Raw genomic sequence first — 19,667 nt, forward strand, 5'->3', positions numbered from 1 at the left:
CCTTTCTTGCTCTCCCTGACAAAGTCAAATCGGAAAACTTGGTGCTCTGTCAAAATGTGGTTTTCTTTTTACTGTGGCTGTTGATGAATCATGAAGTTGGAGATGTTGGGACTTCAATATGTGGCACTTTCAGAGGCAACATGGTTGAGAATGAGACGTTGCAATGACATCTTGGCCATATATCATGGATGGTGAAGATTGGATGTGGATGTGTTTCTTCTGTACTTTGGCCCACAACTTGGGGTCGTGTGTGGATAAACAAATATATTTTACAACCATAGAAGTTGAGGGCATGTGCATTATATTATTCATTCTGCCTGCTCATTGGTAAATGCCCAAATAGTTAATCTTGTGTCATGTAATGGTTAAGATGCATTGGAATCTTATGACTTAAATCAAGGTTAACCACAGATTGAAGGGCCTAAGCAACTGGCTTGTCATAATAATTAATATATAAAGAGAGACTTTGCAGAATGCGACTGACCCCTATGACATAAAGATTGCAAGAGTATATTGTTTTTTCAAATAGGAACCGCCTTTTGTGGTTTATTCAATAAAGGTGATAGCCCATAAAAGCTGTCAAATATGAACCTGAAATATTACTAAACTACAAAGATTTTAAGAATACATTATTTTCTCCAATGGGGGCCACCTTTTGTGATTTATTCAATAAGGATGATACTTCCCATAAAAGCCGTCGATTATGAGCCTGAAATGAACTTAGTTTTTCTTCAATTTTTTTCTCAATAGCATCCTATGTTACTAAACTACAAAGATTTCAAGAATGCATTATTTTCTCAAATAGGAACCACCTTTTGTGATTTACTCAATAAAGATGAGACTTCCCGTAAAAGCTGTCAAATATGATCCCGAAAGGAACTTAGTTTTGCTGCAAACTTTTTTTTTTCTCTATGTTGTCCTATATTACTAATTTCAAATTTGGTTGTTTTAGTTCTTTTTTATTTGTTTACTTCAGACTCTCGTTTAGCAGGTTCTAGAGAAAGTCAGGCATCTATTAAAAGTTCGAAAATTGATCTCTTTTATGAAATTTTAGGCAAAAGGTATGCCTGAAAGGGAAAAGTACATGTGTAACGTACAAACTCAGAGTTAAGAGGCATATTCCTTTGTACATTTTCACACACTAATAAAATGCTTTTGTATACAATAAAGTTATTATTTATAAAAACCACGACTAAGAAGTCTTTATTTTATATAATAAACTTTTTCATTCATCACTATGGAGACATTGAGTAAATGCCAAGGGATTGTGAAAGGTGTTAAGCTGAACGTCCTGAACTGTGATCGGCGTCAGGCTGAGAATTCTGGATCAAGTCTCAACCATGTCCCTCTACATGTTGATCTTTCTCATGGCATTCTCTTGGCAAAACACAACTCAGAATCAAGGGCGGAGGGATGGGGACCCGCCTGGGCCATGGCTCGGGTGAGCATAGGGAAAAAAAATTATATTGAAAACATCAAATTTTTTTAGTTTGACCCAACCCATCGTTCCTTTTAGCCCGACCTGCGGATCCTTTAGTATGCTCAGAATCACCTTACAGCTTAATCTTTTCCATTGTACTATTTCGTTCTCTCGGCATTGGCGAGACACATTGACCTGGAGTCACTTAATTTCACCTCTCTCTCTCTCAACACCTAAGGTTCTGATATTTTTGTCTCTTTATTTATTTTATAGAGGTTTTATTTTTATCCCTTATACCTACTAATCACTGTGTGTGGGGTATTATGGGTAGGTGCTAAACACTTATATGCTCGAATGAAAAACAATATCAGTCGGTACTAGTTGAGAGAAAAACAATGAAAAAGGATGTGAGAAATATTAATAATCTAGCATTAATTCTAACTTTTTTTTCTATGTTTTTCTCTTTTATATATATATATATATATATATAGAGAGAGAGAGAGAGAGAGAGAAAACAAGAAAAAAAACGTTGTTAATTAATGCTAGATGACAAAAGCATTCTATATCTTCTTTCTCCCTGTTCTTATCTCAACCATCCATCTTGGAAAGATCAATAACTAAAATTTTTTTTTATGGATCTAGCACCTCAAGGTCTGTACCTACCATATTTTCTTTCTCTCTTTTTATATATATATATATATATATATTTATATATTTATATATATATATATATATAGACACACGGGTGTGTGTGTGAAACTCAAAATGAGATGTAGAAATAAACATAATTCCCTCATAAAGATAAAAGTAAATTATCATGTCAAAAAGCTCAGTGTACATTTTGGGTTACCGAAGCAAGAAAAGGCAAAAGGTGGACAAATATAAATGTCATGGCGACATGCACGTGATAACATTCCTTTGCTATAAATGACATGAACGAGGGCAGGACACCGTGAACATTTTTATATTCCAACTAATAGAATTACAAATCACGTGACAATATTTTCAGTATCATGTTTTCAATATAGTAGGGCTCTATGCCAGAGCTTTTATATTACAACATCAAGTCAAATTTCAAGTATAACTGGTAAAAAATAGCCAGATTTTTTCCATCTTTTACTTAGAAGAAACCATCCCAAGCTGAGAGACTTCATTTTTTGCAAGCATAAAACCCCCATGGCTAGAGATATCATTACATCTGATTTGAATTGGAAATCTGACCGAATGGATATGGGAAAAAAAATTAATATGCAATTAAGGAATCGGACCGGATTCAGATTTAACATATGACATTCAATTGGATTCAGATTTGGATACACATAAATGTCCAAACATAATCGGATTCAAAACGGGCTTAGTTTTAAATAAATTTATCGCATCCAATGCTCTTACATTTTCAAAATAGGGCAGATTATGTTCAAATTTTGGATTCGGATTCGGATATGAATGTAAGAATCAGATTAAATTTGGATTGGATTCATATTGTGAAATCGAAATTTGGATTCATATTCAAATAGGACTTTTTCTTGTTCAATTCAAATCTGAATTCGAATTCAAATATGTGAATATCCAAAAAAGCATATGTGATTAAGGGTACCTCCGACTCAAATCTGATCCGCTGACATCCCTACCCATCGCTAGTTTCCCTTCCCTTAGTCTTGGTCTATACTGCCTTTCAATTGTGACAGAGCCAATTAGCTTTGTCTTTTGGAGGGGGCCAAATAAACCAAAGATCAATTGCTACATAGGCCTACCATGATTTTTTCAAAAATTTCACAAGGGCTAAAACAAAAATTTTCAAAATATTAACAGTAAAATTGTGTTTTTCCAAAACCCAAGCAATTGGGGGGGTTTGGGGGGCGTCCATGCCTCTAAGCTTTGCACCACCACTGAGCACCTATGATCAGGGCAGAGCCAGGATTTTTTTCAGGGGCAGGCCAAACGATTCGCAGGTCGGGCCAAGAGGAGCGACGGGTCAGACCAAACTAAAAAAAATGATTTTTTCAATATATGTATATTTTTTTTTTCATGCGCTCATCCTGGCCATGGCCCAGGCGCTCCAACCAGCTGCAACACATCTCTTTGGGGCTGTTTGGCACCAATAACAAATTATTATTATCAAATGGATCTACTTCAAAATTTATGGCGAATTCATGGAACACTATGTTACAGGGCTCTATGAATCTACCCAAGCTTACAATAACAATTTGTTACATGTGCCAAACGACCTCTTAGGGCAGCTGATTTGATTAAAAAGGGAAAAACAGCAACTTTGTGACACTGATTGATTTATACATCAGGCAAGTGACTGAGACCATGTACAACAAGTTCATGACGTTCAACTGGACTCACCTTTCAACGTAAGTTGATTTTGCATTTGATAGCCTGTCTTTGGACATTGAAGAGAGTATACTTCTGCTAAGACGTCATCTACATATTTGATAAACATTATCAAAACTATTTTTGCGGGCAATGATCGAAATTGCAAGGTTTAAAAAACAGCCTTCAACGGGTCCCTCTACCAGCTTCTAACCATTGCGGATCATCAATTTCAGGAAAAGCCAAACAGGTTTCTTCTGCAGCTAGGAATGCCTTGTTGGTAGTCAGTCAAATCCCCATTGAAACCAACCAATGGAAACATAATAATCAAACTTCGGTTATTTTTTAAAGTTTTAAAATCGACTGGAATAGTCCAGTTCAAATCAAACTGGTGGCAAATTGATTCAGTTCAAAGACGATATAAGTGGGATACATGTTATACAATATCCATTTTAGTTATTTTGAATTTTCTATCATTTTTACATATTTTTTATTTGAGAACTGAATACATTAATATTCAAAGATAAATATAATGGTTTTGATATCTTTTTTTTTTCCTATGATCTGGTGGGTGAACATGGAAAGAACCTGATTCTTTAGCACTTGACATCACACACTCACTTGGCCTGTTACTAATGCTACCACATTACACGCTGCCTCGTGCACGAAATGCCAGAAGTTCCTGATTTGCAGTGGAAGATGATTGTGACTAGAAGATATACCGGTAGATAGCAGGGGCAATGAAAAGTGGAGGCTTAAAATCCTCCCGTTAGAAGCCTCGGTTGCTTATGGCCAAGAGAAAAGCGAATAACCATTATATATATTGCCAATCTAGAGTTGGTTTACTTTGTTCAAGGCAGTACCAAAAAAATCTGTGATGGTCTCAGTATCTAAGCTATGTTTCGAGAGCAGATGTTTCAACACGACACAGGCCAACTAAGTTAACCCAGTTGAAATTACAGTCCATATATTGCAGCCAGCATATTGATCAGCAAAACTAATGAAGGGACATACACCTGCAGAACATATTCAAGATCATAACTCTTCAAAACCTTTGCAACTGCATATTGATCAGCAGCCACAACGACAAGTCATGCAGATTGACACTGCACAAGCATTCAACTACATGAAAAATGTAGCCTTTGTTCTTTTATAAATGAATCAATTCAAAATTGCAAATATATTTGACAATGGTACAAGAATTTGTCTGCTACCAAATCAATGAAACTCTGCTGATCTTCTCAAACCCATTGAATTGCAAATAGTTTGGCCTTCTGTTTGCTATTCCAAAAAGAATAGTGATTCATAATCTCAGCCCCTGAGTCTTTCCACATCTCAGCTGTCCATCATATGGATTAGTGACCTTTTTTACAAATGCAGGAACCAAACAGCGTTCTGATGAGGACAAGTCACAACCAGATTTTCTCCATCCAGTATTTTAATTTTTAAAAGCAATCGGACCACATAGCTGTTGAATGCCTTCAGTTATCGTACCAATTGCACCTTCACATGATTAAAACAGTAGTACTACATAGAATTAGTATGGAAGCCCGTGAACAGTGATACTTTTCTCTTTCTCACATACACACACAGACACAACATACATTCATGAACTTCTTGTCACTATCACAGAAGAATTTATATTCTGATTTCAGTAGAAAAATAGGTGCAGAAAATTTTCATGATGACACACGTGTAGTTTCACTTATAAATGTGACGTTCAGTTGTAATGTGATAGCGACCAGAGCTAATGCAAAGGCACGAACCTGCCAAGCTCTGTTCTTCCATGTTTGCAATAATATGCCTTTTCCAGACTATTGGGCCATGGAATGTCATCTAACATTCAGAAGACCAACGCTGACCACTCTTGAAAGAGGAAGATTTACCCCTAATAAAAAATAAGGCAATCAATTGACCCTTCTTCATGACAAAGGTAACCATGTTTCCAAACTCCTAGAAAAACAATTATTGAAACAGAAGCTTTGTGCTTATCCATTCATATTGGGAGCAAGATGCTCTTGAAGGATATGAATCCAATAAGAATGAAGCTTCAATGCAAAAACTATATTAAAGGATGGAATAACAAATTACATTCAAGTACCTACAGATACGTCAGCTTTTCTGGCATTCTTTCAAAGACAATAATTAAGAGGAAACTTCCTTTCATGCAGAACTGGGCTTATCAGAAAGTCGTCACTAGTTTACAAAAATTCCATGTTGTGCTTCCTGTACCCTAAGAGTAACATGTATTCCTCCTAACTAAATTATTTCAGGACCTCAGGTCCATCTACACTTCAATTCAATGAAGCATTTTGGGTACAATTATCTTGTGATGTCTGCCACATTTACAATACTTACAACCTATTGAAAACTTTATGAGGACCTACAGGTTGAAGAAAGCACATTACAAGGCCAAATATCATATAACAAATTGCATATTGGTTTTGCTAAGCTGTTGTGGATACCTATGATTCTCCATCCCAAGCAGAGAAAAAATCAGAGGTAATATAATGAGGTACAATTTGTGATTCTTAAGCACCTTCTTTGAAAGCCAAGACCCTTAACAGGCTACTGTCAATCACAAGCATAACCCTGAGTTCAACAATCACAACTCACAAGTGCAATAGTGAACAGCTGTGACGACAGTGAAGAAAATGCAACCTTGGTTGAAAGTCATGTACCCTGCAGTTCAATTTTTAGCAAATGAGATTTTCAAATTTTTGTTACAGACTCTAAATATTGATGTTTGACGTATACCAAGCGAATGCAATGCAAGTAGCCTTATCAGATTAACTGGTCTAACCGTCTAAGTTTTGTAAGTCAAATAGGTGATGACTGCATGGTCCATGCCTGGCTCTGTAAGCATGAAATCAGGTTCAGAAAACTCCATATGAATTTTGCCCTTTTCAATACTCTTACTGCCTTTCCAAAACAATCAGTGAAATATTCCTCTCTGTATTGCCGATTTGGCGTAAATTGATTGATGAACTTAAAAGGCTAAAAATCTAACTGAAAAATTAGAAAAAGAAAAATCAGCCATCCTTCCTAAGCATCCATTACTCAACATACTTCAGTAGAAGACTAGAAGTGATTCCTACCCTTGTGGAATCTGGACATTCCTATGCTTAGGACAATGACACATTGGAATAGAGCGCCAAAATTCCCACACATGACAATCAAGATTTCTGAAACATATTCTTAAAATTTCTCAATAAAAGCATCACCTGCATATTACACAATTCACTGGATATTTCAGCAGAGCACAATATGCTACCTGTGCTGCACATCTTACCATTTAACACATTGCGATTTGAACTAAGGTTGACTATGAAATACTTTGTGCAAGCTATGTTACATGGGTGGTGAGCGTGTGACTATTAGATAACAAAAGAAACATATTGTGAACAAAATACTTTATATATTGATGAACAACATACCGGAAAAACATTCACAATTCATAAGATGAAGAATAACCCCATTGACCAAATAAAGAAAGAAACATTAAAAAATAAATAAAAGCTTTAATAAACAAAAATGATATTGGGCTTGGACAAAGTTGATTGAATCCATACTTGGACAAAAAGGTAAAATGATGTGTTCACTAGACCTGAGACTGCTTTGACCATGTCCCATGTTCACTCTTGCTTCATGAAGTGATCACACAGGCTCAGCATCCTTTTAGGCATGACCACATGACATAGTAGAAAAAGGTTATTATCTGCTTATCATGCATGTATTTTTTTTTGTGTCATTTATAGCAAAACGACCTACCATGTCCCATATTGATCAGATTATATAATTGATTCTGTACTGCTCTCCCCATCAGACCAACCACAAAGAAACAATAGTTTACAGCAACAGATTATTTCTATTAATTCATTTTCTCTGTGGTGTATATAAATTGATGAGAAGCCAACCCAGATGATTGAATAAAATAGTTGAACTCCAAAATAAACCTTTTGTGGTGTATATAAATTTATGAAAAGCCAACCCACTGACCCAAATGGTTGAAGAAAATAGTTGAACACCTACTCCAAAGAAAACCTTCCTGATCAAAAGTGAATGAAGGCCTTGCCCTTCATCTTCACACCTTTCTCCTCATGGTGGGTGAGCAGCCCATGTGTGAAGAATAGAAAGAGGGAGAGAAGAACTGTGAGAAGGGTGCCATGGCTGGTCATCTTCTTTGTCACTGATGCTGGTAACAAGGCAATATTGTTCAGCTTCAGAGAGATAGAGCAATACATCGACTCCAGAGGGGAAAGGATAGGCATGGATCTGGAGGGAGAGAAAAAGAGAGACAGAATCCAATAAAACCTCCTTCTTTCAGGATCACTCATCTTATCTAAAATGAACTGCCCTAGCTTATTATGCAGGGTATGCATATACATGACAGTATGCATAACTCAGTTCCAAAACATTTAGAATGATTAAAGCACACCATCGTTTGTCAATAATATGTTTTTACTTTTTATTTCCCTTCAAAATAAAGAACCCAACTAAGCATGTTTTTCAGAATTCAGAACAAAAAATGCAAAATAAATAGCAGCCATCAGCAACCTATATTAGATGGACATGAGAGACCACACTAACCTGCAGGAATAGAAACTATTTAAACAAAGGATGAGAAGTTAGCCCTCATTTCCGCATAATGAAAGCACTGATGAGTGAGCAACCAACCAAATCTGTTTAGCGTCAATAGATATCCACGGCATTGTAGAAGGAATTGCAGTATTTATAGTAGATGGAATTCTGTAAACATACAAGCTATTCAGAGAAGATTACAGGAGCAGTTGAAACTCTGAAGGAATGCAGCTCAATTATAGAAGCCAAAAGACTACCTCGTGCCACTAAGAAGATCATAAACTGATGAAACACCAAAAGGGAAAGAAGCTCCATAAAAAATCCGTCTGTAATGTGGATGGATAATTTGACCTGTTGCATAAGAAAGCCATTTTAATCTGTCCTTAAAAGTCTACCCATGCCAAACATAGGATAGATTATAAACTTGTTTTTCTCATTCTCTTCTTCATAGCAAACACAAAAAAGGAACACTTGCAGTAGAAGGGGACAAGAAACAGAAAAAAAAATGACAAAAAAGTTCTAAGGGAACATGAGACTAATTTGTTCTTTCCTTTGTACGGAAGCCAAGAAACTTAACCTATGTGTCAAACTCTTGACATTCTTTTAGTTCAAGGTTTTAAGCTGAACCATGGACAGACATGTGGAGCCCTTGTTTGCAAGAAGATATACGAACGAAAACTATTTCAACCAGAAAACTCTACTTTCTCATGTAACATGTTTTCCTAGCAACAAGGAACATTACATATTATGAAAAATCTTCAGAATCACAACGGTCTATATTGTACCCAAAAAAAAATTCTAAAATCCAAATTTCTGAATGATTAGATTTCACAAAAGCACAGCTGGGCATGGCAGCTAGGCAATTTTCAAAGGCATAGGGAGTTATGGGTCCACGCATAGTTCCTCAGTCCTAGATATACGGATTTTTCCGGAACCAAACATATTTTAAAATTGATTACAAGTTTAAATTTCTGAACAAGTGGATTTGTGCAAAAGAAGCTTTCAACAAATTCCCAAGTTGTTCCTTATCACCAAATAACATACTCAAATATCAGAACATGGTTATCTACAGACAACAAGGCTGTGCAAAACTTGGTCTCAAGTTCAGTATCAGAGCTGACCCGCTCTAAGAACTAAAATGCATTTCCTGCTCAATGGAAAAACTGACCCCATCATACTCAGTTTGAATGTAGAGCCAAGCTTCCAAACACACCGGTTTAAAAACTTGTGGGACACCAACAAATATCAAAGAATATGTCCATACTCTAGGGATTTTCCTCCAGGCGGCAGGGTCGGGTTGCCCTAACAATGCTGTTTGGTGCTGCTGCAGTCACATGTACGATGGCCTGGCTCAGACCACGGCCCATAAATTTCAGATGGAGCTGGATTCGGACATGCCAGACATGATCCGAACCTTGCCCATGTGCAGCCATACTGACGGATACTCTCAAGTCTCAACTGCCAGAAAGAGAGATGATAGATTTTCAAAATTGCTTTTAAATAATAACTAAAAGGGTAGATTTTCAGGGAAAATGGGAATCCTATTAAATAAGGCAGACAAAGAACGTCTACAGCTTCAGCCTAAGGCTCACCTAAGCTAGTAGAGCTGACGTTTAGAACTGAAACAATCCTCTCTGGTCTTCCCTGCATCTGCTGATTTGTGAAGCCTGGCAATATTTCAAACCATATTCCAGAGGGAAATCTTCTTGGTTGAATAATCCAAAAGAAAATTTCAGGACATGGAATTGCATGCAGGATTGAGATTGAGACTTCAATAAATATACAAATAAATGTGATGGTTGAATTAATAATTGTGAAAAAAATGTAGAAAACTGAAGTTGTTGGAAGCAGAAGCAGGAGCGGAGAAAACAGAAGAGATCCAACAACATGCTCCTTCACACTATAATCATAGCTATCCAATCTTAGCCGAAGAGGATTCCACTTTCGACCCCTGCAAAATGAGCAAGATCTATATCAAGAATGATACTCATTGACAAGTACTCTTGCTTACAAGCATTCAGAAACAGAAAGAACTTCACAACCCATAAACTTCTACATGGAGAAATCAGAACTTACATGGATCAAATTCAAGAAACAAAAGACACTCACTTCCATAGAAAACATTGATAAATTGATCTTCTAAGGACATTAATTTAGTCAAGTCAAGAAGTAAATCAGCAACTAAAAATCCAGATCCAAGGAGAACCAACCTGAAAATGCGCCATAAAGATGCCAAAGCTTGAAGCTGTTGCGTATACAAAAGTGATATTAACCAATTTAGTGTGGATAAATGGGATGTCACAAGAAATATCATGTCAAGGCAAAGTGCTTCTGCTACTGTCATACCAAAAAGGATGCCTGAAATTGAAAGTCCTATAGCAAAACATCTGAGGAAAGGCCTCATAAAAAACCAGAAGGTAGACCACACTTGGATTACATTCAGTGATATCACTCCAAGCATTTCAGCCAGCTCAGTATTAAGTTTGAAACCAGCAGGGACACCCATCAGCCAAACACAACCTGAACGTAATATATTATTGGTGACATTGTGAACCAACAATGAGTACCATGTGCAGACTGCATCAAGGTGGCACAACAGAGAAAGCCCAAAGATGTTCCCCAGGATAACATCAAGAATGATACTCAACCACATAGAATGCTTACGTACTGCATCCTTGTGTGCATATTCCACACATGCTTGGTGTCTGCAGAACAAACCAAAACAATAAATCATGTGTCATTTGGTAAACAGGTTTGACGGAAAAAATATGTCAAAACATGAAATATTATGGGGGCTGGATAGATAACCTGATACCACTACCTCGGAGGTAGATAGGCCAGTAGAGAAGTTGACAACTTCGGATGTGGACATTTTTCCATGTATGCCTAAACAGTTTGCTTAATATCATGCATAACGGTGATAACAGCCAATATTTCATGATCTTATGGCAGATCTGTATAATAACATAAAGAAATGCTGATGTTGAAGCCGCACAAATAGCGACCACTTGCCAGAGAGAAGCTGCCAACCTAAGATGTCAACATTTAAGGATATAGTAGTTCCAAGCTCTTAATCAACTAACAAACAGTGCACCCATTGAGAAAGAAAAATAGCAAATGGCCTTTGTTGCAAGTGAAGTATAACTTACATGTCAGTAATGTTATTATACTTTGATGTATTCCAAGGCGCCATACACCTTGAAAATATGGATTTTGCAGCTGAAGCATTATTGATCGCCAACATGACCATGTCCTGCAGATTAAGAAGCAATTAGATATAACACTTTTAATTTTTTGGAAGTGCATATTTTGTTTGAAACACTATGGGAAGTGCAATATACCAACGTACGAGATGGACCCTTTTGTTCAAGCTTTTGGACCCACTTAGGCTTCTTAATATTGGATGCAACACTTGCTTGAGTCCTAGCTTGCTCTAACAAACACCATGAGTTCAACGAATAATGATGGACACCATAAACTGGTTGCTCATAAATGATCACCTGTAAATGTTTCGCACTGTAAAGTGCAGTGTTCAAAATAGCCAAAACTTTGAAGGAAATAAATCAGCATTACTTACATGAAAGTTACAAATAAGCAATAACCCATTCCAATGCATATGATGTAGCTGAGGGACCCAGCTGAGCTTCTTAGTGGAAAGCCTATGATTATCATTACATAACTGGATCCAACAACTTTGTCCAACAAAATGCTGCAAGCAGTGGTCTAAACATGATTCCATTATGTGATTACAATAAGGGCAGCTACTTCCAGAAGTTACACTTCCTGATGGTGTTTGAGTTGCTTCTAGAAAAGCTCCTTCCTCAGTTACATTTTGTTCGTTGGCACTTGCACTGGCAGTAGTTTTTTGCACAACGTTACTATAATCAGCAAGATAGTGCCCCAATATCGAAAACTTTGAGTGCTCTTGCAGTAAAGGAGTCGTTGCACCATTTACATTATCAAGATTTGCCTGAACATCAAAGCAAACGTAGTTGCTCAATCACACAAACTGAAAACAATCACATTGTTAGGTCATCAAACATGAAACGCTTAAGTGCTCAACCTTTTACTTACATCAGTTTCTGTCAAAATATCAACATTTTCCTCTAAAAAATTGTACAATGGCATTAGTAGAGAATATGTTTCCCAAACATGAATAATGAAGGACTAGAACCTCTAACCTGCGTAACTGTTCGTCAAAGAAAACGGAATTTTTTTTGCTTGTCCAAGAGGCGATTTAATAATAACAAATAAAAAAGAAGCTATCAGAACAATATTATATTCAAATATAATGTAAACTAGACATATTTATGTGATCCAAACACGTTATTATGCAATATATTAATTCAAAGTGCCTGCGAACAAGCTTTAGTTATCTGCGTCTCGTTCATGCTGTATAAGATGTGTAATCAATGTCCGATCCCCTCAAGAGTGCTTGAATGTTTTAAGGCATCTTATGGAAATTTTCACCAAAATGTAAAGTTCAGATTAAAGTACGTCTAAGATCTATTCTCTGAGAAAGGGATTCGCCTTCATCTCGTTTTCTTGACAACACACGCAAAGGGCAGCCCCATTAAAAATTTACACGCCGTAATTGCAATGTAGCATGGATCAAGGTGGCACTAAATGAAATCCCAGGGTTCCGAATTCAGGAAATACAAGCAAAATTAATTAAGGAGTATTGACAAAAATTACGAATGAGAAAATACAAAAAAGGAAAGAAATGCCCATGAAATAAGAAGAAGCAAAAACGCAACAGATTCAAACTGCAAACACCCGAACAATGTCAAAATGGGACGACCAAAGACCCGAAAAGCCGAATCAACGAAGTTGGCACCTAGCCAATCTAAAAAAGACTTTCGATTTCCTTTTGAAACAAAACCAAAGTAACCATGTTTCGAGGCACCCAATTGAATCAACCAAACTGAACGAAAACGCTAGGAGCTTAAAGCATATGGCAACTAAGAACCATCCTCGCTAGCAAGCTGAACTTCCACGTTTTCTTTTCAAATGATAACAAGCACCCATTTGGGTGTATTAGCAAACTAAGCTCACGATGAGAAGGTCAACTAAGCTTTGGTGCTTAATCAGATTCACAAGTTTAGGGAAGATGTGAAACTGCATTAGCTGTTACCATACCTCGAGTTGGGATGGGGAAAGCTGGGGCAAAGATGCCGTGGTGGCTACGACCACGTCGACGAGATCGTTGGAGGCGGAAGAGGGAGGAAGGAACCAGCCGAAGAGAAGGAAATCGGACTCTGGAGGCGGTCGAGCTGCGAGGTAGCTGGGCCACCACAGCCGACACTGTCCGCCCCTTGTCTGCATCTCTCCCTCTTCCCCTCCTCTTTCTCTTTCACTCTGTTGTCGGGTCCTGCGATGCACATTTCAAGAGGTAGCCGGCCAGTGTGGCAGTTCTTCATTTGCACCCACAATAGTTCCCGACAAAATCTATGTATTTTTATGATTTGGCTAATGTCTTCCTCTTTATTGTGCTTCAAAACAAACTTTAAGATTCTTTCTTTCATTCACTGTACATATTTAATGTGTTGTATGTGTTCGATTACTTGAGAAATCAAAAGACAAATATAACATTTTAAGAAGCCACGCTTAAACCCCACTCTAGCGTCCTTGATGATTGTACCAACTAGTGTTGTGAAAATACCTATTAGTTAGTATGACAAACTTTAAGGAAATGTTTGACTATTTTTACATTTTAAATTTTTTGATGTAAAAAAAAAAAATCTCATATGTGAGGTGATGTCAAATTCATGGTTTGATGATCCAGGGCTGGACCAGCTTAGTTACGGTTTTATCTCTAAGGTCAGTTATGGTTTGAAGTCTCTCTCTCTCTCTCTCTCTCTCTCTCTCTCTCTCTCTCTCTCTCTCTCTATATATATATATATATATATATATATATATATATATATATATATATATATATATATATTTAAAGTCACCCAATCACTCATCCACAGCAGTTTATTTAAAGTATATAGATGATTGAGAAACAAAACAAGGAAAACAAAGTGCAATCTAAAATTAAATTACAAAATTGTCTATCATTTTTTTTTCTTTATTTTCCCCATAACCACCCATTATATTGGATCAAATCGGGTGGATCAGATGATTAGGTGACTCTATTATATATATATATAGAGAGAGAGAGAAAAAAAAAAAATTGATGGGTCGTGCAGGTCACTCGACCATCTAGGCCGCATTGTCCATCTAAAATAAATGAAATAAGAATAAGAGGTTATGAACTAACAATAGATGATGAAAATGTTTCACTTTTTTTTTTTGTTTTTTTTAAATCATCCCTCATATAGGATCTAATGGTAGGTATTGATTAGACGTTGAGTGACTCTAAAAAACTAGTCACCATTCATTTTTTCATGTATGCATATATTATTGTTCTTTGTTGCCATTTGTTGGGTGACATCGCTGCATGAACATTAGCAAACTATAGCGTAGCAACAGTTCAATGTGTATTTAGCAATGATTCATGGTGGCTTTAACAAAATTGCTGGTTGGAGATAATGACACTTGAAACCTCAATTTTAAAAAGATGTCTTGATGTCCTTTGTTGTCCAGTTAAAAAAGAGAAGGCTTCAAAACTCTATATTTTTCTTGAAAGTAGTGGTGGAGCCAGAAAATTTGGATGGAGGGACACTCGGGCACTCGTTTAAATAAACTCAAATCTGGTGGAGCACTTGTATATATATAAGAATAAATATTTAATTTTTTTATTTAAAAATAAACAACTTTTAAGAGGGGGCAAATGTGGTTAACCACTGCTTGAAAGCCCCGACTTTTCAAGTTTTTTTTTTTCTCTCTTTTGTTTGACAGATCAAGTGTATAGGCAGTTGAAACCATTGTCACAAAAAACGTGTATGGAATATATTTGAAAATCTTTGGCAAATTTTTAGAAAAAATTTAAACATTTAATAAATCATAAAAATAAGGAAAAAACATAAAAATAAGAAAAAAATACGAAAAAGCACATGTAATATGCATTTTTTCACGTTTTTTTTTTGGCATTTTTTTGAAAAAGACACTTCTTTTCCATGTTTTATAGCTTTTTAGCATATTATACGCGCTAACACGCATTTTTTGTGATAGTTGAAACCATGGGCGGATGCGCCGAGTGGGCCACACAAAGACCCCCAAAAAATTCCACTTCTATATTTGATATATTTGATACGCAAGATAAATTTTCTTCATTTATATTTTGGTGCCCTGCGAAAGTTCAAAATTTTACAACTAATGTCCCATAGCTATAATTTTTTTTCTCCACCGTTAGTTGAAACCCCTTTTCCGTCTCCCTATCTATCTCACGTCTTCCATCTCCATCTCCATATGGGATGCTATGCTAACACATACCCCCTAGGGTCTAGGGTTCTTTGGTCAAACTCGATCTTTATGCTTGAATTTTTCGTTTTACTGTTTAATAAAAAAAAAACGTATAATCTAATATATCACCTAATATTAGATGTATGAATTTCAAATTTTGTGCATTTAAGCGTATAATCTTAGGTTCCATCGGACCTCAAATTTAGTTTATGACCACATATTAAGAATTTCAAATCGTAATTTTCCTATAAATGTTTATTTACGTTATGAGTTCCATATAAAATGATAATTCCATCCAAATTAAGGATGGACATCAGGCCGGGGCCGATCGGGCTTTTGGGCCCCCGGTCTGGGTGTTTCAAAAAACTGACCTCCGTTATATATATATATATATATATATATATATATATATATATATATAATACACTTAATATACCAAATGTATACCACATATCATACAAATATAAATACATGCGTTAGCAACTGGACGTCATGTACCAATTAAAATTTAAATGAAGTATTTTTCCAACGCACGGAAAATTCCATAGTGTTACTAAAAAATGTATAAGCTTTCTATCTCGAACCTCGACTACCGTTTTTTGTGTATTTTTTGTTAGCGCTGGTCACAACATAAATATATGATCCGAACTTCTTTCATAGTTATGACCGACATCGAAAGAGGTTAAGCCATTGAAAATAAAAGACTTGGAAACTCGATAACGAGTATTTTTTATGAAGTTATTGAAGAGGAAACGGTTTTTTGAAGTATACTATTAAATAATGGACCAACTGGTGTCTCATATTCGCTCGATAACTGAATGTGTCTTAATCAAGTAAAAAAGTAGCGTTGTTAAAACGGATCTGAATGATTTGCCCAAATGAAACCCGCCAGAAATCACTACTGCTGCCTTCTCTCGTCGCTGCTGCCTCAGACGCATCCATCGCGTGCATTCCCTGCTCTTGACAGGACTGTTTGCTACCTCCTCCTTTCCCCTTCCACATGGTTTACAGGTCTTTTCTCTATCCGCCTCTTTCTCTATGCTGCTTTGTGGCATAACGCCTTTTTCTTCTGTGAGTTTTTTGGAGCATTTTTTTTTTCGTCTGATGAGGAAGAGCTTGTGGATCTCAAGTAAGATGTTTTTATTGCAGTGTCGATCTTGTGGCATTTTTTCGTTGGTGGATTTGTAGATTTTCTTACGGCTGTCTGTTCTTCTTTTGGGCATTATACAGTTTAGATGAGAATATTTTTTTTTCTTCTGTTTTGAGTTATACATGACTTGGGCAAACTTCTATTTTACCCTGGTTGGGTAACTGTTTGTTAGGGTTTAACGGATGCGAAGCCCCTCTCATGTTGATGGATGAAATGTAATTTCTTCCATTATTATTGTGTAAATATATGGTATTCTTAAGAGTGGATCTTCAACTTTGGATTAATTTTCAATATGCCTCCTTTATTTTATTTGACAACCTTTTTGATCAATGTTTTTATTCACTTTACAATTTGTTTGCTTTTCTAATGCTGCTCACTTTTATCTAGACACAGCGGTTGCAGGCTATGATTAAGGCACTTTTATTGCAATATATGTTACTCTCCTTGGGATGAGAAGAATAATGTCACACGCTTCACGCAAATCGCATCGGGTGCATGAAGCGTGCGCTTCATGTCCCTTTGCCTGGCTTCATAGGCTCAACGCTTTGCTTCGCTCATCCCATTGGTTTCACATGTGCAAACCAAAATTTTGATTTTATATTCATAATGCAAGATAAGCAAGTTATATCCACAATCACAAAATTATACAGAAAACGTCAAATAAAGATTGGTTATCCTCAAGTAAATTGTGTTAGTAAAACCTTCCAAACAGTATTCTATCTTATCCTAACAATACCTTCTAACAGCAGAAAATCTCATGTTGCATTGTAACATGGTTCCATTGCATATAAGCAAAATTCTCCACTTGCACAACACTATATTCGGAAATGAACAATGAAACAATGTTGTAAAAGGCGATAAGGCGAGGCGAGGTGTGATGTTAATTGAAGCATAAGCTTCACGAACAACTTTGTGAATTATATTATATTTATAAAAATAACAATAAAATTGTAAAAAATGACTACAATACTAAGCATATCAATAAAGAACAATACACAACATGTGCAAGCCATTTGTAAATCCAAACAAATACAATGTCTTAACATACATACTACAAAGAGTAGTTGCATAAGTTGGTGCATAGCAGAGTTAAATGTTATAGAATTATCATTGACAAACAAATAACCAAAACTAGGAAAACCAACATTCAAATGATAACCATTACCTCACCTAGGTTCGAAGGAAGCCGCAACCAACCAAGGGACCATAGCATGTATGCAACTTCCTAAGGAGGGTGGTCACAGTCCACCACCTGAGAAGGCTGTGGCAGGAAGCAGGAAGGAAGCCCTACAAAAGCAGGCAACTTCCTAAGGAGGGTGGTCACAATCCACCATCAGTTAGCGTTAGTGTCGTCTATCCTTAAGTCGAGTCAACACCTAGTCTTTTAGTTAACCCGCCTAGGTTAGCTATCCTATTTCAGGTCGGGTCAGAGTTTAGGAGTCGGTCCGGTTTTATTTGGAGTCAGATCTTATTTCTGTTCAGGTCACGGCTCACTAGTCGATCCGATTTGCTTCTCTTCTATTTAAACTCTTCTAAACCCTATTTGCAGGATTATGTTGTTTGAATGAATTAAGAATTTGGAGTTTATCTCTTTTCCCCACCTGCGTGGTGTGTAAATTACCGCCATATAGGCATGTATTCTCCGCCGTATAGGCGTGTACAAATCCCTCAGCCTTTGGTTCTGACTGAAAAGAAGAAGAGAAAGCCGACGAAAGTGGTAGTTGCCAGAAAGCCACCATTGAAGACGGCGTCCTACGAGCATTCCCCAACACGTGAGCAAGCTCATCAAGGTGCAGCCCCTTGAACACAAAGCTGGTTAGAGACCGGTTGAGTTTCGGGAAGGTCTGGAGAAGCTTGGGCCATGGTTATGCCCATCTAGTACCTAGACGATGACAATCCGGCGATAGAAGACAGGTTGGTGCTGACGCCTCTCTCTCGGTCCCATCCTTCTTCTTGCCGAAGAAAGACCAGGCAAAAGCTTGCCCTAGTAGGCCGTGATCTCCCCGAGCACATCGGGAAGAGAATAGCCAGAAAGGTAGGCCAGAGTCGGGCTAGCTAGCCCTCAAGGTTTGGCTCTAGTAGGCGGTCGTCCCCCTGTAGGATTCAGGGAGGCCATTGCCGGAAAAGCCAAGCTAAGACAAGGCTTAGTTGGTTCCCGTGCGAACGTGACTCCGGGGGATTGACATGGTCTCTACCAGTTCACGGTTGGTGGTGTCTGCAGAGTACTCTCGGCGGAACAAGCCGAGAACAGTGCTTGTGCGAAGGAACCCCTACGGTGTTGTGGTCCCTGCCGGAAGACAGCTGGTGGTGACTGTGGCGAACGGCCGGTGAAACCAAGCCGAGCGCAGTCTGGTGCTGTGGGAGCTCTCCCACTAAACGGAGAGTGGCGCCAAAGAAGAGAGGTGCTGGGTGAACACTACGAGCCTAGCAAGCATCGCCCGGATGCAAGTTATCTGACGGGCTTGGTCACAGTCAAATCCGATCACCGGAGGCCGTCGAACGAGATCGACCGGAATTACCCATTCAGGCGGCCGGAAGTCCCGCCGCTGCTATTATTCCGACAACCCCTCGAGTCCCTGCCCAAATTCTTGGAATTGCCCATCGTAAGGAATCAAACAATAAATCAGACATAAGTTCGAGAAGGGCAGAAGTGGCATTCAGAAAAGGCATTAAAGCCAAATCGCGTGTCTCCGTGCGCATTAACTCCCCGTGCAACTTTCCCAAGCATCCATTGCTCAAGCCATCACTCTGCTCCCTTCATCACGCCACGTGTCACCAACCAAGGGCCCCCGCCCTTCAAGCTCCCTAGGCGCAATCAAGTCCTCCTTCCCAACCGTCCATCTTACC

General features: G+C 37.6%; 1 protein-coding gene across 17 annotated transcripts; it reads right to left on the reverse strand.

Annotated features, from left to right (window-relative positions):
• Positions 1–4,765: 4,765 nt before the first annotated feature.
• Positions 4,766–13,755, reverse strand: LOC116260261 (uncharacterized). Of its 17 annotated transcripts, none has more exons than XR_007574286.1 (12): positions 13,460–13,755; positions 11,898–12,290; positions 11,662–11,820; positions 11,470–11,573; positions 11,129–11,350; positions 10,531–11,025; positions 9,913–10,271; positions 8,578–8,671; positions 8,330–8,488; positions 6,356–6,421; positions 5,506–5,627; positions 4,766–5,242 (listed from the first exon to the last, which is right to left on the reverse strand). XR_007574286.1 is itself a non-coding variant. In XM_031638476.2 (10 exons), exons 1-9 carry the CDS (start codon positions 13,643–13,645, stop codon positions 8,368–8,370), a joined length of 2,133 nt encoding a protein of 710 aa, XP_031494336.1. In that variant the 5' UTR covers positions 13,646–13,755; the 3' UTR covers positions 4,766–5,242; positions 8,330–8,367. The 17 variants fall into 17 exon arrangements, 2 of the variants coding, with proteins under 2 accessions (XP_031494336.1, XP_031494311.1); XR_004174068.2 differs by lacking the exon at positions 6,356–6,421 and adding an exon at positions 7,830–8,014; XR_004174065.2 differs by lacking the exon at positions 6,356–6,421 and adding an exon at positions 7,772–8,014.
• Positions 13,756–19,667: the final 5,912 nt, after the last annotated feature.

Source organism: Nymphaea colorata, chromosome 1, assembly GCF_008831285.2.
Source record: "Nymphaea colorata isolate Beijing-Zhang1983 chromosome 1, ASM883128v2, whole genome shotgun sequence".
In the NCBI taxonomy this organism is placed as follows: Eukaryota; Viridiplantae; Streptophyta; class Magnoliopsida; order Nymphaeales; family Nymphaeaceae; genus Nymphaea; species Nymphaea colorata.